The sequence below is a fragment of the Chiloscyllium plagiosum genome, chromosome 9, assembly GCF_004010195.1.
Source record: "Chiloscyllium plagiosum isolate BGI_BamShark_2017 chromosome 9, ASM401019v2, whole genome shotgun sequence".
NCBI classification, from domain to species: domain Eukaryota; kingdom Metazoa; phylum Chordata; class Chondrichthyes; order Orectolobiformes; family Hemiscylliidae; genus Chiloscyllium; species Chiloscyllium plagiosum.
The window spans coordinates 101,072,219-101,096,743 of NC_057718.1; the positions used below are offsets into that span (position 1 = coordinate 101,072,219).

At 42.5% G+C, this 24,525-nt stretch overlaps 1 protein-coding gene across 4 annotated transcripts in view; it reads left to right on the forward strand.

Moving 5' to 3' along the window:
* Positions 1-24,525, forward strand: part of LOC122553102 (ADP-ribose glycohydrolase MACROD1-like) — a 918,032-nt gene that overhangs the window by 285,434 nt on the left and 608,073 nt on the right. For all 4 annotated transcript variants that reach the window (XM_043696642.1, XM_043696643.1, XM_043696644.1 and 1 more), the window contains exon 6: positions 5,861-5,977. In XM_043696642.1, coding sequence (XP_043552577.1) covers positions 5,861-5,977 — 117 coding nt within the window. The remainder of the gene's footprint in view (positions 1-5,860; positions 5,978-24,525) is intronic.

The following is a 24,525-nucleotide window of genomic DNA, read 5'->3' on the forward strand; positions in this document are numbered from 1 at the left end:
TTTTGTCATTTACATAAATGATTTGGATGCGAGCATAAGAGGTACAGTTAGTAAGTTTGCAGATGACACCAAAATTGGAGGTGTAGTGGACAGCGAAGAGGGTTACCTCAGATTACAACAGGATCTGGACCAGATGGGCCAATGGGCTGAGAAGTGGCAGATGGAGTTTAATACAGATAAATGCAAGATGCTGCATTTTGGGAAACCAAATCTTAGCAGGACTAATACACTTAATGGTAAGGTCCTAGGGAGTGTTGCTGAACAAAGAGACCTTGGAATGCAGGTTCATAGCTCCTTGAAAGTGGAGTCGCAGGTAGATAGGATAGTGAAGAAGGCGTTTGGTATGCTTTCCTTTATTGGTCAGAGTATTGAGTACAGGAGTTGGGGAGGTCATATTGAGGCTGTGCAGGACATTGGTCAGACCACTGTTAGAATATTGCGTGCAATTCTGGTCTCCTTCCTATCGGAAAGATGTTGTGAAATTTGAAAGGGTTCTGAAAAGATTTACAAGGATGTTGCCAGGGTTGGAGGATTAGAGCTACAGGGAGAGGCTGAACACGCTGGGGCTGTTTTCCATGGAGCGTTGGAGGCTAAGGCTGGGGCTGTTTTCCATGGAGCGTTGGAGGCTAAGGGGTGACATTAAGAGGTTTACAAAATCATGAGGGGCATGGATAGGATAAATAGACAAAGTCTTTTCCCTGGAGTTAGGGAGTCCAGAACTAGAGGGCATAGGTTTAGGGTGAGAGGGGAAAGATATAAAAGAGACCTAAGGGGCAACTTTTTCACACAGAGGGTGGTACGTGTATGGAATGAGCTGCCAGAAGATGTGGTGGAGGCTGGTACAATTGCAACATTTAAGAGGCATTTGGATGGGTATGTGAATAGGTAGGGTTGGAGGGATATGGGCCAGGTGCTGGCAGGTGGGGCGAGATTGGGTTGGGATATCTGGTTGGCATGGACGGGTTGGACCGAAGGGTCTGTTTCCGTGCTGCACATCTCTATGACTCTATGATTCTATGTTGTTCGCCAGGGTCTTAAATGTGCTGTCGCCCTTGCACCATTGTTATCAACTGGTGCTTGTGGTATCTTGCTAGGCAAAAAACACTTTGATTCAACAGGTGTTGGAAAGTGTCTCAACTGGGCCTGTTGTTGCTACCTTGCTCCAGCAGCGTTTGCAACATGGTCTTGTTAATGCTAAAATATTACCCTGTAGTGCAAACTAGACAAACAACCACTTCATAGCAAGGCACTTTATTATTGTCTGTTTATAATCTACTTATAGACCATATACCTCCATAAAACAATCAGAGTTTTATCGAGATAAGCATACAATAAACGGAGATATGATCAGAGATAAGTCAAGTGAGGTGTACTCACAATATTCTGCTCTGTAATAAAGAATAAAGATACTTACCTCTATAAATAAGCTGGATTTGTTTTGTGCTACATTGCTAAGGAAAGAGAATGGTCACTAATGCTTATATAAATAATTTGTGTCCTTGTTCAGTTTTAGTGATACAATGCGAATGGTTATGACCTCTTGTTTTGCTATCATCGTCATGGTGGTGCTCATTATGACCATATATTTGAGCTCCTTCAATATTATTGAAATGCGCCAACAGCAGCCTGCATTTATGCAGCACCTTCAACAAAGTGAAACGATTCAAGGCAATGAGGAGTGTTGATATGGAACGATAGCATCTTTTTAAAGCAATGATTGCACAACGGCTTCCTTTCAATATTATTATTGCAGAACAAAACAGGTTTGCAGATCAGAAATAAAGAGTATTGGGTGAGGTGTTGGGTAGCGGTAGTGCAAAGGTTGTGCTTTTTAACGGAACGGTAGATTTGATGGGAGAATCGCTGAGAAAGTCTTTGTAATGTAATTGCTGTTTCATGTAGGTGGATAGAGGAGAATACTGTTTGCAATTTCCTTACAGTTTTTTTGATCTGTCTAATCTAGACTGACATGTGGAAGCACACAAAATATGCCATCCATTTTCAGCAGTTTCAGAGTGGATGACTCATATCCTCCAAGCTAGTTGCGCATTATATCTGTAAATGTTTTGTTTTTTAAAATCTTGTAATGATTGTTTCCTTGGTCATTCTTGGTTTGCAAGTAGGAGGCAGAGGAGGTGGTGGAGGGTTGTTTTTCAGACCGGAGGCCTGTGACCAGTGGTGTGCCTCAAGGATTGGTGCTGGGTCCACTACTTTTTTGTCATTTATATAAATGGCTTGGATGTGGATAGAAAGGATGTTGAGCTAAAGGGAGAGGCTGAATAGGCTGGGGCTATTTTCCCTGCGGCATCATGAGGGGCATGGATAGGGTGGATAGCCAAGGTCTTTTCCCTGGGGTGGGGACGTCCAAAGCTAGAGGGCATAGGTTTAAAGTTAGAGGGAAAAGATTTAAAAGGGACCTGAGGGGCAATCTTTTCTTTCAGAGGGTGGTGAGTGTATGGAATGAGCTGCCAGAGGAAGTGGTGGAGGCTGGTTCAATTGCAACATTTAAAAGTTGTCTGGATGGGTATATGAATAGGAAGGTTTATAGGGATATGGGCCAAGTGCTGTCAAATGGGACTAGATTAATTTAGGGTATCTGGTTGGCATGGAGAGGTTGGACTGAAACAGTTGTTTCCCTGCTGTACATTGCCAAGGCTCGATGTGGTTCATTTTCAGCAGTTCCAGAGTGAATGCCTCACATCCTCAAAACTGGTCGTTTATTACATCTGTAAATGATTTGTCTAATTTTTTTTTAAAAACCTTGTAATGATTCTTTCTTGCCCAATCTTCTTCAAAGTTTTAAGCAGTGCTTTAAAAAGTAAAGTATTGTATCAGTGACATCCTGTTAATCATACTGTACAACGTGAAGTAACTTTGCATCTGTGTAAACTACATTGTATGTTGGATTGGATTTTTTGTGGTCAGTAGCAAATATTTGGCACTCCTCATTGACCTCCATCCAGGAAAGCTACACCCAAACATCTAGCAATTGCTGTGGTGTTGATTTCGGTTGATTTCCTCTATTCCAGCCAACATTCTTTCAGATGTCAGAAAGGACAAACTGTTTACATTGAAGTATTCCCATAAAACCACTAAACATCTTTTAGTTTTAATCTTCTGCTTTTCAGAGTGAAATAAATATAATGTACGCATGGGATTAAGTAGAAGATAAAATATCATACACAAGCTTACTTCTTTTTAATAAAGTGGATTTTAAAAAAATAATTATCATGAAATTTCACATTCAATGCATAGATGCTGCTCTTTCAGGGCCAGAGAGAGTGTTTAGAAGTAATTATAAAGCTTTATCATTTAAAAAAGATAGTTACACTTCACTTAACAAGTTTTAACGCTTTCATTTTTTTTACGTGAGACTACCAGTTTAAGAATGGAAGCTGACATCAGTTCATTGATATCTAATTGATAAAGAGAGCTCAATAGCACATCCTCTGTGAAAGCATTTTATCACTAATTTCTAGGAGATGCTGGAGCTCAGAGTCGAGAGTCTGGTGATGGAAAAGCACAAGCAGGTCAGGCAGCATCTGAGGAGCAGGAGAATCAACATTTCGGGCATAAGCCCTTCATCATGAACCTGGTTCCTGATGAAGGGCTTATGCCCGAAACATCAATTCTTCTGCTCCTTGGATGCTGCCTGACCTGCTGTGCTTTTCCAGCATTACAATCACTAATTTCTAGTAACTTCTAATTTTCTACTTTAACTGCACATGTTCTGGAGTGCAAACGTCATTGACAGTTTGAGAGAAGCAGTGATGACAAATACTAAGGCTTGAACCAATATCTTTAAGTTGACAAACATCTGGCCTAAAAGGCTAGCTTGTTTTTTGTGGAGTGTTAGATTTCTCTATTACAATGAAAGTTGAACTCTTTAAAGCTTGTTTACAACATTCAAGTTTCTACTTCAGTGTCACAATAATTTGTTTTGCACTCTGTAAAATGACAATTTTCACTTCCTTTTACATTTTAATAAGCTTGCTGTGAGGATCCTTCAGTGTGATTGGCTGTCCATCCTGCTTGACATTATTACTGTTATATCTTAGCTGGAGATCCCTTGACTTGACATATGATTCAAAATGTACTAATGAAATCAGACCGTATGCTATGCTTCAGAGAATTATAGACTAACGCTGTACAGAATGTGACAGAAAGTAGTTCTGCAGGCTCTGTGATAGAATTATCCAATTACTCTCATTCCCCTCCTCTTTATCCATAACCCTCCTCTTTTCCTCCAAGAATTTATCTCATTCCCTTTTGAAAATTATGGTAGAATTTGCTTTCACCATCCACTGCAACCGTGGATTCCAGATCACAATAACTCACTAGGTTAAAAAAAACCCATTTGCCAATATCTTTTGCTTTGATTAAAGGTGACTGTGGTTAGACATAAGGTTCACTTTTGTAAACAAAAGAATCTTTTATTCCAGTGTCTAGGCGTGATCCAATTTATATTATTACATTTTTTTTTCAAAAACATCACTCATGTTTGGCAATGATTCTGCTCTGCAAAAGCTGATCACTTCTCCATGTCTTTTGAGTGAAGCAGTGGAGTAGAATTTGCTGTCGTGAAGAAGGATTCTGAGGAAGGGTCACTAGACTCGGAGCATTAACTCTGCTTTTTCTCCACAGATGCTGCCAGACCTGCTGTGTTTTTCCAGCAATTTCTGTTTCTCTTGCTGTAGTTTGATTTGATTTGATTTATTATTGTCACATGCGCCTCGGTACAGTGAGAAGTTTTGTTTTGTGTGCAGTACAGGCAGACCACACTGTACAAAGTGCATTCGGGTAATAGAACAGAGCCAGGAATATAATGTTACAGCTGCAGAGAGGATGCACAGAGAGTGAGATCAACATTAAAGTTAAAATTTGACAGAACCATTCAGAAGTCTAATACCAGTGGGGAAGAAGCTTTTCTTGAATCTATTTGTACGTGTTTACAAACTTTTATATGTTCTGCCTGACAGGAGAAGGTGGAAGACAGTATAACTGGGGTGGGAGGGGTCTATGAATAGGGGTCTTGCTTCCCTGAGGCAGTGGGAAGTATAGATGGATGGGCTGTGTTCATGACTCTCTGTAGTTTCTTGTGGTCTTGGAAAGAACAATTGCCAAACCACGCTATGATACATCCAGATGTTGCAGTGATGTTGGTGAATTTGCCTTTCCATTGGGTCAGTTTTCAAGCACAGGAGGTGGGGGTTATTGTTATCCTGTTGGCTCAGATTTGGTTGTTTTTTTCTTTTTTCAATCCAGGGATTTTGGCCTGTTGCGAATCCCACTGGTTTTAATCGCTTAGTGATTAGCAACTGTGCCGTCAGTTACCTGGGGATTACGTCTCCTGAAACCTGCCGTTCTCTCTCTCTTGTCTGCTGGTAGACATTCCATAAAACCTATTTGCCAAGCTCTCGGTCCCAATTTCCTTATGTGACCCAGTGATCTGATTTAGTGTGACGTTGCTCCTATGAAACACCTTGGGGGTTTCTCAGTACGGTATAGGCACTACAGATATGCAGGCGAAAGTGAGAACTGCAGATGCTGGAGATCAGAGTCTAGATTAGAGTGGTGCTGGAAAAGCACAGCAGGTCAGGCAGCATCCGAGGAGCAGGAAAATCGACGTTTTGGGCAGGAGTCCTTCATCAGGAATGAGGTCAAAAGGCTCCTGCCCAAAACGTTGATTCTCCTGCTCCTCGGATGCTGTCTGACCTGCTGCGCTTTTCCAGCACCACTCTAACCTAGACTGCAAGAATGCAAGTTGGTGTTGTTGCTATTACCTGTGGCAGTGTGAATGTCTGAAGCAAGCAATACTGTGCTTTAGTTTCTGATGGCCTCCATTATGCTTTGCTTTCAGTCGATGGCTGCATTCACAGAGCCGCGGGACCGAAATTGTTGTTAGCCTGTCGCCAACTAAACGGGTGCAACACCGGAGATGCCAAGATTACACCAGGCTACGATCTTCCTGCAAAGCGTAAGTGCTCTCATTTTATCTCAGATAGCCTGTTGAGCATGTCTATGTTCCAGTGTACTGTTTAACCACATCAGCTGCAAAGTTTCTGGCATGAAGCTGGTGCCCTCTTGGCTATTCCCAAAGAGGTTATTGTTGATGCATCTCCCTGTGTGTGGAGGACTAGAGAATTATCCTGAGGGAACCCCATTGCACTTCAGCGACTCTGAAAGTCTCAGCTTTCAGTCAAAGTTGCAGTTCCTGCAGCTGAAGGAAAGGAAGTAACTGCGGTGACAATTGTTTCGATGCTGATCTCCTTCCGAGCAATTAATTCTGGTTTTATCAGAAGTTGCTTTAAATGTGAAGGATTTTGTACAAAAGATCAATGGGTTTTGCTCTTGTTCTGTTGAAATCAAATGCTTGATCTTCCATGTTGCCTTGTGACAATCAGAGCCTGTTACATCTACCAATGGCTTAATGCGGTAATTAGCAGCAATGCGTGGTCGTTGTAAAGCAAGCTCTCAAAGGTGAAAGTAACTTCAGGTTAAATGTTTGACCTGGAGCATATGGCAAGTATCTAATTACATTTCAAAAAGATCTTACAATTTTTGTAATGATTTCACTTTGTAAAAGCTGATTACTAACTCCATTCTTTGAGGGAAATTGCAGAGTCTGCTGTATGTGATACTGGTGAAAGTATTGAATCTGTTCTAGAACTCAGCGTTATTGGAAGTCTGTTGCTGCAAACCTGCTCGTTCTCAGCTTCTCTTGGAGTTGGCTTCTTTGAACATAATGCAAATGATTGAATGGAGGAAGCAGCAATCTTAGACCTTGGACCATCTTATAGAAACTGGCTTGGACAATATTGAGGATGGCCTCTGCTTCTGGAGACATATATCGGAAGATAAGAAGCTCAGAGACCTTTAACTCTCATGAAATTATCTAGTAGCTGGCTGCCAGTCTGAGATCTTTTTTATATTTTGTAATATCGGTGGTTGGTGCTGGGCGAGAGTTTGAGCTGATGATCTTGTGTAGAATTTGGTCAGCCATGTTGTTTGAAAAACAAATGTTGGTGTTGTGTTGTCACAACTTGCTACTTTGCCACTTCTCAGGCCACTTTTTTTTCTGTCACTGTGTGAGGATGAAAGAATCAGGGCTGTCATGAACTGTAAATGTGAGCAATGAGTTGCTATGATATTCGCTCTAAATAGCATGGGACGGGCTGTGGTCACCTGCTCGTGCTTTCTCTCAACATTCCCCCCCCTCTTGGTGCAAACAAACTCGATTAAATTGGGATGCAACATACTTGGAAGAGGTTTCTTAGACTTGGATGAAATGCTTCCTCCAAGCTTCAAAGGGTCTGAGCTGCTGTTCAGAAACAGATGCATTGATTGCCAATTGCGCAAGTTGGAGATAAAACAAAAATTGCAGATGCTGGAATCCAAAATAGACAGGCAGGAGGCTGGAACAACACAGCAGGCCAGGCAGAATTAGAAGGTGGAGAAGTTGCTATCGCACTTGGATCTAGAAGATCTGTACAGTGGCAGGGAAGACTAGAGGGAATGTAGCATGGAAGTTGAATATATCATTCATAGCCCTACCACCTCCCTAGCGATGCTGTTCATGTATGCATCAGAGAATCAGTAATAATTTTGAAATGATGTTCTCCTCCAGCCCCACAAGAGATCACAGCACACATCTGATTCTGGTCTCTTGAGCATCCTTGATTTCGGTTACTCTCACCATTGGCAGCCATTGCCTGGGCCCTAAGCTCTGTACCTCCCTGGCTAAGCCTCTCTGCTTCTTTACATTTTTTTCCTATCTAAGACACTCTGTAAAACTTACAGCAAAACGTGAACAATCTTTGTGTCATGTACCTTAATCCCAGCTCTGGTGGATCGGTTCCAAATTTTTATTGAAGACATTTTTTGCAAATTGCCGTGGGAGGGATTTACAATGTAATCGGTGCTAGACAATTGCAATTTTTTCAGATTGCGATGAAATTGATTTTTGTTATTAGAGTATCTAATGAGAGTTAACAGTCTACTTAAATAAATTACAATGATATCTAAGTCAGAATTTGACCGATGCAGGACATTTCTTCAGAGATCACCAAAACTAAGGCCGCAGAAAATCCTCAGGCTTTCTGACTCACTCCCACCCTGACTTGAACATCAGCCCTTTGGATGTAGGTTGGCTTGTGTTCCTGCCCTAAAGGAAGCCTTGTGCCTGGTAGAGCAGCCTCCAGTCCATTTACAAAGGTGTTGGTCTTGATGGGAATTGGGAAATGGAATTTGGATGTTGCTGCTTTCCTGAGAGAGCAAATTCAGTGGAATCCAGTTATGTACCAACCATGGGAAATGCCCTAGTTATCCTTGATGGGACCCATGAATTTTAAATTTTCAAGCACTTTGCTGAGGTGAAATTGCGAAGGAGAATTTCCCTTCGGGCTCTGGATGGTTAGGACAGAGTCTCTCACCAATCCTCCTCCCTAGGTATTTTCAATAAATGTTCAGATATTCAAACATTCTAAGATACCTCTAGATTAGGTGGAATCTGAATCCGGCTCTTCTGACCCAGAGGTACTGTGCCCAGTTCTGGTCGCCCTGTAATAGGAAGGATATTATTAAACTGGACAGGGTTCAGAAGAGACTTACCAGGATGTTGTTGGGTATGAGAGGTTTGAGTTGTCAAGAAAGGAAGGATAGGCTGGGACTTCTTTCACTGGAGGTTGAGAGGAGATCTTAAAGAAGTTTATAAAATCCTGAGGGGTATGGATAGGGTTAATGATAGGTGTCTTTTCTCTCGGATGGGGGATTTCAAGACTGGGGACATATTTTTAAGGTGAGAGGAGAAAGATTTAAAAAAGACATGAGGGAAAATTCTTTACACAGAGAGTGATTCGTGTATGGAATGAACCTCTTGAGGAGGTGATGGGTGTGGGCACAATTGCAAAATTAAAATACATTTGGCTAAGTATATAAATAGGAAAGATTTGGAGTGATATGGGACAGGAACAGGCAGGTGGGACTAGTTTAGTTTAGGACAATGTTCGACATGGACTGGTTGGACCAAAGGGTCTGACTCCAACTCTATGACACTACCAGTGTACACAAGTTTAAGAGCCTGTCTAATTATAAAAAGGTAGACATTAGACTGCGGGTGATTCTTAACAAGAGGCACTTGTCTTATGTAACAAGAGATTATTGCAAGACAGCAGCAGCCTCAAGTTACATTTGCTAGTTTGCCATGATTACTTTAGGTTATCAGGAGGTAGGGATGTCACTTCTGACCCCATTGGGATTTCACGCAAAATTGTTGCATTCTCGCCCAAAGATTGCAAGATATCGCCAGATCAGATGGGACATAATTTAACTTCAGTATCGACTCTTTGAGAGCTGTTACCTTATGCAATAGGGAAATCCAACATCCTCCTCTGAGCTGACACTGTTTTTAATGGCTTGTTAAATACCCTGGATGTAACTATGTTACAGTAGGCATCCATCATTAATTTGATTTTGATTTTATTCTCATGTGAACTCAAGTTCAAAAGTGCAGGAGTACAATGCAAACTGCATAATGTCACCATACAAGATGCTGCCTTGGATACAGGTACAGAATCTTAAGGACAAGGTAAAAAGAAAGATCAAAGTTAAACACTTGCAGTAATTATAGTAAGGCATAGGAAATAAAGTTTAAAGTTACACATTGCAGACCTTCTTAGTTTTAAATGGAAAATGAAGAAATAAATCTGAAAGAGCCACATGAAACAGTGGATCCTGTAGTGTATTGAAAATAGCATTGTGTATTTTATCCAGACGAGGCTGCAAAATTGACACACATCCCAGCAGGTGAAGTCTGTGGGCTGAGATAATGAAAGGTCTGTGTCAAACAGCTCGTGTCATTCTTATTCTCACTCTCGCTGGGCTGAGCATGCAATTGCTTCTTTCCCAAGAACTTCACAGATCCCTGAATGTTGAAGCTGGATGTCCTGGCTGTTGTATTTTGACATGTGCAGATTTCTGAGGGGACTACGGTCCACAGGTTCTGGCACAGCACGGTGTCTTATCTAAACATTTTTTTGAATGCAGTGATGCTCGTCTGACACTTCATATTTCACAAGTGAGTTGGAATTCATCTCGATGATCAGGTTAGCTCCTCTGTGTCAGCAGTAGGTTTTTCTTCATTTGCACTTCCCAAAGATAGGAAGGGCCCGACAGTAATGTATCTTCGTTCCTGAAGTGATTTACCTGTATTGTGCAAAGAGATAAATGCAGCACAACATGAAAGATCTTGTCACTGTGAAAGGAAAGGGATAGATTTACTGACGCCTCCTGCTTGTGTGGTCTTCCTGCTTCACCTTGCTGAAAAGCAGCTCCAATCACATTCACCGTCAAACACAGCAAAAGTCATCTGCTACTTTCAACGCTTTTGACATTAACATGAGCCCCACCACCGTCAGACACTGTGACCCGATGTTCTGTTGTTGAAGCCTGTAGTTTTATTTCCACTGACAGGAATGCTGTGAATACCCCAAGCTGGGCAGCCTGAGTTGGACCTTAAGACTCTTCCTCGTTCCTGGGGATGGATGTTAAGATCTGGGATCTTTGCTCTGTCAGTCCGACCGTCTTTTTTTCCAAAAGAAGGGGAGGCCATTCACTCCATCGTGACTGTACTTGTATTTAGACTGAGCAGTTGTGTTTACCCTGAGGCACGCCTCCCCTCCCACATACACCCCCATCCATCCTACAATCCTTTGGTCAATATTGTCTATGTTGAGGTTATTCACTCTAGCGGCTGGCTAAACTCCTTTTTTAAGTTAATTATGGAATTCTGCCACCTTCTCAGCTCGACTGCTCCAAGCCCTGAAAATTCTGAGGGGGGTGGGCTGGTGGTGGGGTGAGTGGAAATTTCTCATCTCTCCTCCAGGTTTGTTGTCGATGATTTTTAATCTGCGTCTTCTTGTTGTTGATTTTTGTGCACAGGAAAGAAACAAAGTTGACCCTCTCCATGTAGTACTGAGGGAGTGCTACACTGTTGCTGGTACCTAGATTTCAGAGTAGACATTAAAACTGTCTTCCCCCTCAGGCGAATTTGAAATATTCCAGGGAATTACGTTATGGAAGAACAGCAGAGAAGTTGCCGTCAGTTCCTTGGGTGGTGTTTATTCCTCAATAAACGTCATAAATGATCTAGATATTAGCACGGTGGCTCAGTGGTTAGCACTGCTGCCTCAGAGCGCCAGGGATCCAGGTTCAATTCCAGCCTCGGGTGACTGTCTGTGTGGAGTTTGCACATTCTCCCCGTATCTGTGTGGGTTTCTCTGGGTGCTCCGGTTTCCTCCCACAATCCAAAGATGCGCAGTTCAGGTGAATTGGCCATGCTAAATTGCCCACAGTGTTCAGGGATGTGTAGGTTAGGTGAATTAGTCAGAGGTAACTGGTCTGGGTGGGTTACTTTGCGGAGGGTCAGTGTGGACTTGTTGGGCTAAATGGTCTGTTTCCACACTGTAGAGATTCTATAATAGTTCTCAGTGCTGTTTGTGAAAGCTTGTTGTTGCACATTTCCTGCATTACAGCTGTGAATACATTTCAAAATTACTTGCACCAAATTTTACTTCAGGTGCTTTAGAACCTGTGACAGTCATGATGGGTGGTGTCGGAATGCAAGACTATGTTCATTTTTAGATCTCATGTGAGATTTCCATATGATCCCTCTCAGAAAAACAGCCATCGAGTTCATGGTAGTAGTGTCCTAGCCTCTGAGCCAGATGGCTTGGGTTCAGGTCCCACCTGCTGCAGACGTGTGTAATAACATCTCTGATTAGAAAATATCGAGTGCCTGGCTAACTTCTTTTTAAATGCCGGCTGTTTCCGCTCCCTAAATCCACCCAAGATTGAATGGATCCTATTATGTTTTCCTTAATGGATTTTTCTTTCTGTACTTTACTCGATGCAATAAATCTTTTGTCTCCTGCTCAAATGACAGTTTATACAATCACTTCCTTCTGTTACAGCGATGTGTCAGGCTTCTGCAGCTCAACACTGTGGGGGTTGGGAAGAGTATGGACTTTTCTGAACCGTCCGCCTGAAACCTTACAGATATTGTTTTAAGTCGATTAACAACATGTACCAATCATGCAAAATAATTCAGCGAATTGTGAAAAAATATACAAGTGCAATGAAGTGATGGGGAATTGCAATTATATTTCACTTGCCTGGTTATCTCCTTTAATTATATAATGTTTTAATCATCATGAGTGGAGGAGGTTGATGAGGATTTTTTTTGAATAAGTTGAAATGAGGCTGGTGTGTTTGTGCATATCAATCATAGCAGAGAAATGGGATATTTATTTATCTTTCTGCATTCCAACAGTGACTGCGTACTGCAGAAAGGTACTTGTCTGGCTGCATTTTGGGATGTCTGGCTGTTGTGAAAAGCAGTATACAAATACAAATCTGTCTTTTTTTTAAAATCAGCTAATGTAGTGCCAGCAAAACAGTTTCCCTTATCAGCGGCAAGGATGATGTCTCTGTCCAGTTAGAAGTGGAATTGTTTTGGTAAAGTTAAATGGGAGCATTACCCCTGCACTGCCATGCCACCTGCCTCTAATTGTATTTTTTTTAATTTGCATTCAATTACAGGATCTGGGCATCATTGGCCATTTATTGCCCATCCCTAATTGCCCAGGGGAATTAAGAGTCAACCACATTGCGCTGGGTCTGGAGTCACATGCATCCCAGACCAGGTAAAGATGGCAGTTTCCTTCCCTAAAGGACATTAGTGAACCAGACAGGCTTTTTTCTTCTGACGATGGCGTCATGGTCATCTTTAGACTCTTAATTCCAGATTTTGTGTATTGAATTCAAATTTTACCATCTGCCGTAACAGGGTTTGAACCCAGGTCACTCGAACATTACCTGGGTCTCTGGATTAACAATTCAGTGATAATACCACAAGGCTATTGCCTCCCTTTCTTGGAGGGAGAATTATTGCAGGGTTGTGTGGAAAGAGCTGGGCAGTTACATTACTTTTTCATGCCACTCCCATGACGCCTGAATTGCTGATGGAGGTACTGACAGAGTGGGAGGGGAAAGATCCAGTTGCTGTTGCCCATAAAGGTACCAATGACAGAGGTAACACTGGAAAAGAGTTTCCACTGAGAGATTACGAACAGTATGGGGCTAAAATTTAAAAAAATAGAACCACAAAGGTGATAATATTGGGATTCCAACCTGTTCGATGTGAAAATAGGCATAGTGTAAATCAGTTTAGAGAGATGAATGAATGCTTCAGAGATTGGTGTGGGAGAAATGGGTTCTAATTCATGGAAACAAAAGCAGAAAACGCTGGAGAAACTCAGCAGGTGTGGCAGTATCTGTGGAGAGAAAGCTAATGTATCGCGTCCAGTGACCCTGCATCTGTTCTGGTCTCCTTATTTTGAGGAAGGATGTGGAAGCAGTTGAGAGGAGATTCATCAGATTGATTCCAGAGATGAAAGGACTGTCATATGAGGGGCGGTTGACTAGCATAGACTTGTACTCACTGGAGTTAAAAAAAAAAGGGGTCGGTGGGGACCTGACTGAGGGATATAAAATGCTAAAGGTGACCAGGTGATCCCCCTTGTGGAACAGTCTTGATCAAGAGGGCACGCATATTGAGTGAGAAGAGAGAGGTTCAGAACTGGCATGAGGAGAAACAACTCCTCTCCAAGGGTAGTGAATCTGTGGAACTCACTGTCCCAGAATTCAACGGAGGCACAATTAATCAACAGATTCAAGAAGGAAATAGATCAGTTTCTGATGAAGAGTGGAATAAGGGGAGCAGGCCGGTGAGTGGAGTTCTGACCAGGATAAAATCAGCCATGATTATGTTAAGTGGTGGAACAGGCTCGAAGGGCTGAATTGCCTACTCCCACTCCTAATTTCCTATGTTTCTCCGTCTGTTTCAGGTTGGAAAGATGTAATTAGAGGAGTGTGCTACAAGTGTCAGATCCAAGCGCTCAATTATTAACCTTCTACGTTAATGGCTGGAAAGTGTAATGTATCCAAAGTTGCTGATGATTCAAAAATAGGCAGGAGGACATGTAGTGCTGAGGACATAAGGAGTCTGCAGGAGGGTATCGGTAGATTGAGTAAGCGGGCAAAACACTTAGCAGATGGAGTTTAATGTTGGAAAGCGTAAGGTCATGAAAACCCAAAAGACAGACAGTTATTTAAATGGAGAGAGACCCCATGAAAGTGCAGCACAGAGAAATTTGGGTGTTGATGTGCATGAAATACAAAAGGCTAGTATGCAGGTGCAGCACGTAATTAAGAAAGGAACTGGAACTTTGGCCTTTACAGTTAGTGGGCTAGGGTTTAAAATTAGAGATGTCTTGTTTTAACTGTACAGTGTATTGGTGAGGCCAGCCCTGCAGTAATGTGTTCAGTTCTAGTTCCCGTATTTGATAAAAGGATATTTTGGTGTTGGCAGCAATTCAAAAGACATTCACTCGACTGATTCCTGGGACAAAGCGGTAAATTTATCAAGAATGGCTAAATAGGTTAGACCTTTAATTCACCAGAATTTAGAAGAAAGAGGTGTGATCTGACTGAAAATAAAGGATTTTGAGAGGATTGATAGGGTAGACAGAGAGGACATTTCCATTGATGGGGTAATCTCAAACTCGGAAACATAGCTACAGAATATCAGGACGTTCAATTAAAACTGAGATGCCATGGCATTTCTTCTCCCAAAGGGTAGTGATTGTCTGGAATTCTCTACCCCAGAGAGTTGGGGAGATTGGATACTGAAAGTCGAGTTGATAAAGTATGGTGCAGGAATTAAAAGAGGAGGGCAATAGACTCTTGAAATGTTGAGGAGTTGAGGGGCTAGCACAAAAGAAAGGATAAAACAGCCATGACCTTACAGAATGGTGGGATAGGCTTGAGGGGCTCAATGGCCTACTCCTGCTCCAATACCTTATGTTCCTATTTCCCCAAGAGATAGCTTTGATGAGTTCTCTTCCTGCAGCTGAATAAATTCTTGACTTTATCTTTGATGTATCTCAAAATGGACCAATGTATTCTTGGCATAGGTATCATGTCTTTTGGATACTAGAATCCTTTTATCTTTTGTAGCTTGATGAAGCAACTGCTTGAAATGGTATCCAAGCAATATTTCTGCCCAGGACGGCAAAATTGCCTAAAATAAAAAGATTTGATTTAAGCTGTGTAGACTCAGTTGATAGAGTGATGTGAATTAACTTGGGTAAAATTGACTTTTTCATTGGTGTTATATGAAAGTGTTTTACTGTAGAAACGTGGATTGTTTTCTGGGAAGTAAAAATTGAATCCCAAGATTGTGATCTTGTGATGGTAACAAAATAATTATTGGATTTTTTTCTCATTACATTTCAACACAAGCTTTAATTTGAGTTTTTCAACTTGAGAACTGTCTCAGTTGACAATTCCAATTGTAGTTATTTTTTTTCAGAAATTGAGTTCTTGCAGCACTGGAGACTGGAGTTCAGTGTGAGTCTGAAGCTTGGCTGCGTGTTAATTAACACATTATATTTTTGTTTCATGCCAGACATGATGAGTGTTTATAGAGTGACCTTTGCTCCATTTAACTTTTGAAGCTGAGGGTCGGTTTGCTCAGTTGGCTGGAAAGCTGGCTTGCTGATGCCAACAGCATGGATTTAACTCTCACACTGGTTGAGGTGACTTACGTCATCTGCAAAACAAACACAGCTCAAGTCAAATTCTTTTATTTTAAATAATTTCATCTTCCTGGGCAGAAATATCACCTGGATCCCATTGAAAGGCAAGCTTTCTCAACCCTGCCTGAGGTGTGTTGACCCTCAGGTTAAGCTCAGTATCAGTTAGCCCTCTCTCTGTAATGAGAGAGCAGCCTCTGGGAGAATGGGAACTTAGACTTACACAAACTTTTGCTGGGTTGGTAGCAGTAGGATTTGATTCTAGGTGGTAACTGTAACAACTCCGAGTATAGCCTCGTCAGCCATGAATGTTATAGTTGGCTTGAAAGGCCGAATGGCCTACTTCCGCTTGCTCCTATCCTCCATTGTGGGTTCATAAAACCATCACCCTATCCCATCCAAAAGTTTTTTTTTAATGGGAATTTTGCAATGTGTGCAGTTCTGGTCTCCCTCGTATGGAATGATGTTGTGAAACTTTAAAGGATTCAGAAAATATTTACAAGGATGTTGCCAGGCTTGGAGGGTATGAGCTGTAGGGAAAGGATGAATAGGCTGGGGGTGTTTTCCCTGGAACGTTGGAGGATGAGGGGTGACCTTATAGAGATTTATAAAATCATGAGGGGCACGGATCGGGTAAATAGACAAGGTTTTTTTTCCCTGGGGGTGGGGAAGTCCAAAACTAGAGGGCATAGGTTTAAAGTGAGAGGGGAAAGATTTAAAAGGGACCTAAGGGGTAACTTTTTTCACACAGAGGTGGTGCACGTATGGAAGTGGTGGAGGCTGGTATAATTACATCATTTAAAAGGCGTCTGGATGGGTATATGAATAGGAAGGGTTTAGAGGGATACGGGCCGGGTGTTGGCAAATGGGACTAGAAGAGGTGAGGACAAGTTGGACCGAAGGGTCTGTTTCTGTGCTGAACATCTCTATGACTCTAAGAGTTTCAAGTAAAATGTTCCATGTAATTGAAAATGAAAGCAAGAAGAAAGAAGCATGATCAAATAAAATGTCTGAAGACCAAAGGCCATTTGAAGGAAAACATGTTGCTGGCCCAACTGGGGTGGTGATGGCCTAGTGGTGTTATCACAGAATTGTTAATCCAGAGACCCAGGTAATATTCTGGGGACTCAGGTTCGAACCTCTACCATGGCAGACAACAGAATTTGAATTCAGTAAAATTCTGGAGTGAAGAGTCTAATGATGACCATGAAATTGCTATCAATTATCAGGAAAAACCCATCTGGGTCACTCATGTCCTTTTGGGAAGGAAGCTGCCAGCCTTATCTGGTCTGGCCTATATGTGACTCCAAACCAACCTCAATGTGTTGGCCTCTTAATCACCTGCTGGGCAATTAGGGATAGGCAATAAATGGCGACTGAGTTGTGATGCTCTCATCCCATGAATGAATTAATGGAAAAAAAGACAAAATAAAATCCATAAATTTCTCAAATCTTTGCTGCAAAGCGCAGTGAGCGTTTCGAAGTATGGGCCCCCTGTGGTTGGCATTGACTGGTCAAGTTGTGGAACTGATGAGCGCTCGTCCAAAGGTATGGACGAAAACAGGAAATGGTCTGGTTTTGAATGAAATAACGGTACAGCTGAAAACATGACTGAGGTGGTTGCTGGGGTGGGAGAAATGTTGAAAGCAGCAATACACAGAATGTTTCAAGAATTTTCTTCGTATTTAATGTTCCCTGCTTAATCTGGCCACTCAGAGTTATGGACAGATTTGTAAAGAGATATTTTAAGTCAAATTAGACTGTTTTGGCACAACTCTTCATTTTTGTGACAAAACTGTCCTGTTCTCAATTTCTTGAAACTGCTACAAAGTTCTTAAGGGTCATACTAGATTGGAACTGTTAACTGTTTGTCTTTCTACAGTTGGGGATAGTGAGGATCGCAGGCACTGGAAAGTCAGCGTTAATAAAATGCGGAGCTGGAAAAAGCGCAGCAGGAGATCGACATCTCGGGCAGGACCCTTCATCAGGATCGGGGGGGAGAGGGAAAGGAGCTGAGAAATAAATAGAAGAGGGGCGGCCTGGGGAAAAGGTAGGTGGGGATGGCGATAGGCAGAATGCAGGTAGGAGGTGATTGTGATTGGTCAGTGGGAATGGTAGAGTGGATTGGTGGGAAGGAAGATGGACAGGATAGGTCAGGTCAGGTCAAGGGGCTGGGGTGGAGGGGGTGGGCTGGACCTGGGATGAGTTTGGGGGTGGGGAGATTTGGAAGCTGGTGATTTCTATACCTACCTTTCCCCCAGGCCCACCCCTCCCCCTATTTATTTCTCCGCCCCCCTTACCCCTTCCCCAGTCCTGATGAAGGGTCCTGCCTGAGATGTTGACTGTCCCGCTCCTCTGATGCTGCTCGACCTGCTGTGCTTTTTCCAGTTCCACAATTTATCAACTCTTTCTACACTTGCTGCCAGATCTGCTGAATTTCTCCAGCATTCTGTGTGTCTGTACTGTGCTGAACTTTGACTGTTATTCTTCTGACGGGAATCTCATTTGATTTTAAAAGAATAGAGAATTATAAAATTATGTTGGGCGTGGATAGGGTAAATGGGCAAGGGGGAGCCCAGAACTAGAGGGCTTAGGTTGAGAAGGGAAAGATATGAAAGGAAGCTAAGGGACAACTTTTTCATGCAGAGGTTGGTGTGTGTATGGAATGAGTTGCCAGAGAAAGTGGTGGAGGCTGATACAATGACAACATTTAAAAGGCACCTGGATGGGTACATGAATAGGAAGGGTTTAGAGGGATATGGACCAAGTGCTGGCAAATGGGACTAGATTAATTTAGGATATCTAATCGGCATGGACGAGTTGGACTGAAACGATCTGTTTCCGCGCTGTACATTTCTATGACTCTATGACTAAATAAACCTAGATTCAATCTTAAAGCAAAATCCTGAGTTTATATTTTCTTCCTTTTCTTCTTTGGTCAGTGAGTGTTTGTAACGTCGCCTCTTAGTTCGAACTGGAAGAATTCGGCTTTAATGTTTTTGCTCATATTTTTTCTTCACATATCGGAAGATATTTCAACTGGTTGCTATGTGTAACGAAAGAACCGCAGATTAAAAGGGATTTAATTGTTTGCAAGGGTTTTCCAACTCAGTGCAAATGGTTAGTGCAAGGTGACTCAAGTGTTGATCTGTACATAATGCCGTCCATTAATCAACGGCAGTTCATGCTTGAGAGTTATACAGGAATTGACAAAGGTTTACTTCCCACATTCATTATTGCTGGGGTAATGAGGTAGTGTGCCCACCTGAGTGAAACAGTTTTATGCTGACTGCAGTCTTCCAAATGGGTTCCATAAATCAGAAATCTGCTGGTTGTGTTCACCGGGTGAAGAACATATTTTGATATTGGAGCAAACAGCAGGGAAGTAAATTTACATTTTTAAAAAATTAGCAACAAGCCACTTCCCCCACACCATTGTGGTTTCAATTAAAACTGAAACAACTGCTTGGAATTGTTTGAAGCATCTCATTCAAACACCATGGTGCCTGGTCCGTCAAGTTTATCTACTTCAGTGAAGCCATATATTTGACGTGTATCTTTAAAATTTGCAATGTACGCGATATTTTAGCCACAGCTTGGATTTCAAATTGATCGTTTGGGCTAAGCGCAAGCCATGTACAGTTTAACAAAGACACAAAATATTTCTTGTATTCCAACACTTCCATCTTAAAAGTCTCTGTCTCAAATCATGATACCTAAATTCCTGTTAGGGGTAAAGAGCAACATTACTCATATATTTAACTGAGCATCAATTTTCCTGCAAACTTTTCATATGTCTTGGTGTGTGAAGGCTTGTGGGAAGCATAAATACTGGCTTGTACCTGTGTTTGGAACTGAGCACCTTGATCCACAGTCTAACAATAAAGGGTAAGCCGTTCAGGACTGAGATGGGGAAGAATGTCTTCACTCAGCGAGTTGTGAACCTGTGGAATTCTCTCCCACAGGAAGCTGTTGGGGCCAGTTCATTAGATGGATTCAAGATGGATCTGGACATAGCCCTTGTGGCTAAAGGGATCAAGGGATATGGAGTGGGATACTGAGATTACATGATCAGCCACGATCATATTGAATGGTGGGGCAGGCTGAATGGCCTACTCCTACACCTATTTTCCATGTTTCATGTAATATGTACATTTTGGTTCCTACTTTCTCTAGCCAAACACATCTTAAAAGCCTCTTCATGGGATGTGAACACTGCTGGCTAGAATGAGATTTATCACCCATCCCTGCTTGTCTCTGGTGAGGTGGTGGTGAGCTGCCTTCATGAGCTGCTACAGTCCTTGTGGTGAAGATACCCCTACAGTGTCGTTAGGGAGAGAATTTTGTCTGAGTGAGACTGAAGGAATGGTTATTTATTTCGGTCAGGAAGGTGAGTGACTTGGAGGGGAACTTGCATGCAGGGAGTGGTATTCCCATGGATCTGCTGCCCTTGTCCTTCCTGATAGAAGTGGACATGGGTTTGGACATGTGCTATCCAAGGAGGTTTAGTGAATTACTGTAGGGATTCTTGGAGATGATACACAATGCTGCCACTGTATGTGTGGGTGATGAAGTAATCCTCAGTAAAATAACCCTGAAAAGAGTGCAAAGGAAATTTATTAGAATAATACCACCATGGGAGATTTTAGATAGGAGAAAGTGAGGAATGCAAATGCTGGAGATCAGAGCTGAAAAATGTGTTGCTGGAAAAGCGCAGCAGGTCAGGCAGCATCCAAGGAGCAGGAGAATCGACGTTTCTGGCATAAGCCCTTCTTCAGGAATGCCCGAAACGTTGATTCTCCTGCTCCTTGGATGCTGCCTGACCTGCTGCGCTTTTCCAGCAACACATTTTTCAGCTCTCGATTTTTAGATAGGAGGAAAGATTAGAGAAATTGGGCTTATTTTCCTTGGATCAGCAAAAGGTAAGAGGTGAGCTTATTGAGGTGTTCTAAACTATGAGCAATTTTGACAGGGTAAAGAAGGATATTCTGTTTCCAGTGGTTAGTATGGCAGTAACTGAGATTGTCAACAAGAGAATGTGGAGTGAGGTGAGGAAAGACTTCTTTACTCAGAGAGAGTTGTTAGGATTTGGAACGTGCTTCCTAGGAGAGTCATGGAGGCAGATTCCACAGGATGTTTCAAACAGGAACTGGACATATATTTGATAGTGATAAATTTAAAGGGTACAGAGATAGGTCTGGAGAATGGGACCAGCTGTGAAACTGTTTCAGGCATGATGGGTCAAATGGCCTCTCTCTGTACTGTAAAAGTGTTATAGTAATGAACAGGTTGAACCTATACACATTGAAGTTTAAAAGATTAAGAGTGATCTTATTGAAATGTATAAAACCCTGAGGGGATTTCACAAGATTAATGGTAGGGGGCTGTTTCCCCTAGAACTAGGGGGCACAGTTCCAAAGTTATGGGTATCCCTTTTAAGACTGAAACAAAAAGTAATTTCTACTCTATGGGATTCTCTGTACCAGTGAGCAAAGGACACTGGGTTATTGAATCCAGGCTAAGTTAGGCCAATTTTCCATTGATCAGAGTGTTGCGAGTTGGAGTGAGGGGTGCGGTCAGACAAATAATGAAATTGAGACTACAATCAGATCACGATCTTATTGAATGGTGGAGTGGCTTGAGGGTGGAATGGCACATTCCTGCGTCTCATTCTTGTGCTCTTGTGACAAGTCTCTGCCATACTTCACTGTGCAGGTAAAATTTGTGAAAAACAAAGTAATGGCCCTTTCTTGAGGACATTCCACTTAGGGGATCCTGACTTAATAAATAGCTAATGATGACAGAACATACTTGGTTCGGGATGTGTTAGGAATTCTCCTGTCTCTGGGTTAGGATGTCACGGGTTCAAATCCCACACCAGGAAACAACATGGTACAGTGGGAAGCCTTTCAGCCAGCTGAGTCTGTGCCGGAGTCTAGGCTGACACTTAGGTAGAGAAGAAGGTTTTCATTATTGGGGGAAAGAGTCCTTTGGATGAGATGAGATGAGATGAGAAGGGAAGCGAAGGCAATTGAAATGAATACTGACACTTCTATGATAAAGAGTTTAGGAGTGTCTGTTGAACATTTATCCCTTAACCAGCAACATTCAAAGAAACTGACTGGAATTCTTCCTCATTTGCTTTTCACTGGGCATGGGTGTACTCAAATTGGCTGATTCAGTTGCCTGCATGACAATTAGAAGAACACTTCAAACGTAATTGATTGGCAGTACAGCTATCTGGGACATCCTGGGGCTGTGAAAAACATTATGCAAATGAACATTCATTCCATCTCTTTTATGTTTTCTTTTAAGAAATCAACAATGACCTAGTTTCTCCTGGCTCAGAACATGATTCTGATTATAAACCCATCCCACATAACCCAGTGTCCTCCAGATAATATGGTCAGAGCATGTATCACATTTCAAGTCACACTCTGTGTAAAACCTGAGCTGGTGCAAGGACATTTTTTATTGACTGTGGTGACTGCATAATGAAGATTTGGAGAACTTGCCAAATCCCCGAGGGATATCGAGAAGGGGCCTGCAGACTCGAAAATGAAATTACTCTCTTTCCTTTGTGCCCTCAAGACTCCTGAGAAATTGTCCCTAGAGTCGTAGCTTCGGTGACGCCCAAATGTAGCCGCACTCGGAGGAGCGATGGAGCTTTTGAAGATTTGAAGAGCTTTGATATCAAAATTTAATTCCATCAAAACGATGCTTCCGCCAATTGATTCCCTGACACAGCTCTGAAAGCTTTTGAAGTCGGATCAGAACTTCGGAAGGAGAGATTGAAGGTGTGGGACTTGGCACTGCTGATCCTGAGCCAAGTCTGGCACTTTGTCAGGATGCCAGAGCTTATAACGATCGAGCCTCACCTACTGGGAAGTGAAGTGAAGCATGCACTAACTGGATTTAGATTATTTCTAAATATTGAGTTTATTTTTTCCCCTTAATTGAGCCAATAAACCAGTCTGAACAAATAGTTCTGAAGAAAGGTCACTGAACCAGAAATGTTAATTCTGCTTCTCTCTCCACAGACACTGCCCAGAACTGCAGAGATTCTCCAGCAGTTTTTCTGTTTTTGCTTCATAAATATTTGACCCGAATTATAGAATCCCTACAGTGTGGAAGCAGGCCGCTCAGCCCAATCGAGTCCATACCAACCCTTCGAAGAGCATCCCACCCAGACCCACCTGTCCCTGTGACCCTGCATTTCCCATGGTTTACCCACCTAACCTACACATCGCTGGACACTATGGGCAATTTAGTATGGCCAATCCACCCTAACCCTACACATCTTTAGATTGTGGGAGGAAGCCAGAGCACCCGGAGGAAACCCACGCAGACACGGGAAGAATGTGCAAACTCCACACAGACAGTCGTCTGAGGTCGGAATTGAACCCGGGTCCGTGGCACTGTGAGGCAGCAGTGCTAATCACTGAGCACCTGAGTCGCCCCAATATTTGCACTTTGGTTGTAATGTTGCATGAAAGGGGCAAAGCATTGTAATGAACATGATTTGGAGATGCTGGTGTTGGACTGGGGTGTACAAAGTTAAAAATCACACAACACCAGGTTATAGTCCAACAGGTTTAATTGGAAGCACTAGCTTTCGGAGTGTCGCTCCTTCATCCACCTGATTGGAGACAACCACCTGATGAAGGAGCAGTGCTCTGAAAGCTAGTGCTTCCAATTTAATGAAGAAAGTTTATGTGGAGCAGTTGGATGTTACCAATGTTAACAACTGTATTTGCTGATAAAATTTGGCCTTTGTCTCTTTTGTAATTAAAAACAATGTGCATAGCGCATGAAAGAAAGGGCAGATCCCCGTCCATATCCGAAGTGTCTTTGGTTCCTTGGAAATAAACTCAAGGGTGAGTCAGTAGCTGGATTCCACCTCCAACTGCTGGCTGCAGGAATGGCCCAGACCACTCTGCAGAAACATTCCCAGACTGACCAACAAACCGTGAGCCGGTTGGTAGCACTATCCTCTGAGTCAGATGGTCCCATACTTCAGGGAGAAAGTGAGGCCTGCAGATGCTGGAGATCAGAGCTGGAAATGTGTTGCTGGAAAAGCACAGCAGGTCAGGCAGCATCCAGGGAGCAGGAGAATTGATGTTTCGGGCATAAGCCCTTCTTCAGGATTTTCCTGAAGAAGGGCTTATGCCCGAAACGTCGATTCTCCTGTTCCCTGGATGCTGCCTGACCTGCTGCGCTTTTCCAGCAACACATTTCCAGGTCCCATGCTTCACACCACCTGGGGCCTTGTGCACAAACAAGACAATGAATGCGGTGAATGTGGGTCAGAGAAGAACATACAACTGGACAGCATAGGTCCACTATGTCTATGTCAACAAGACTAATACCTGAAATGAACGGATTTTCTCATGAGAAAAGACTAGGCCTGGATCCTCTGGAGTTTAGAAGAGTCAGAGGTGATTTAATTGGAACCTATAAGGATGAGATTTGACTAGGTGCGTGTGGAAATAATGTTTCCTCTTATGGGAGAATCTAGAACTGGAAGATCATGGTTTAAAAATAAGGGGTGTCCTCATTTTAAGGAGAGATGTGGAAGCATTTTCTCTCTCTGAGGGTTGTGAGACTTTGGAATTCCCTGTCTCAAAAGACAGTGGATGTAGAATTTTTAAATATTTTTAAGGCAGAGGGAGATAAGATTCTTGATGATCAAGAGGGATGACGGATTATCGGGAGATGTGCAGGAATGTAGAGTTGACGTTAAAATCAGATCAGCCACGATCTTAATGAATGGAAGACCAAAGCTGAAGGGTTGATTGGTCTACTGTTGTTCCATGTTTGTATATTCCAATTCTGATCTGTTCAGGGAACTTTCCCTGGGAATGAGAAGCCT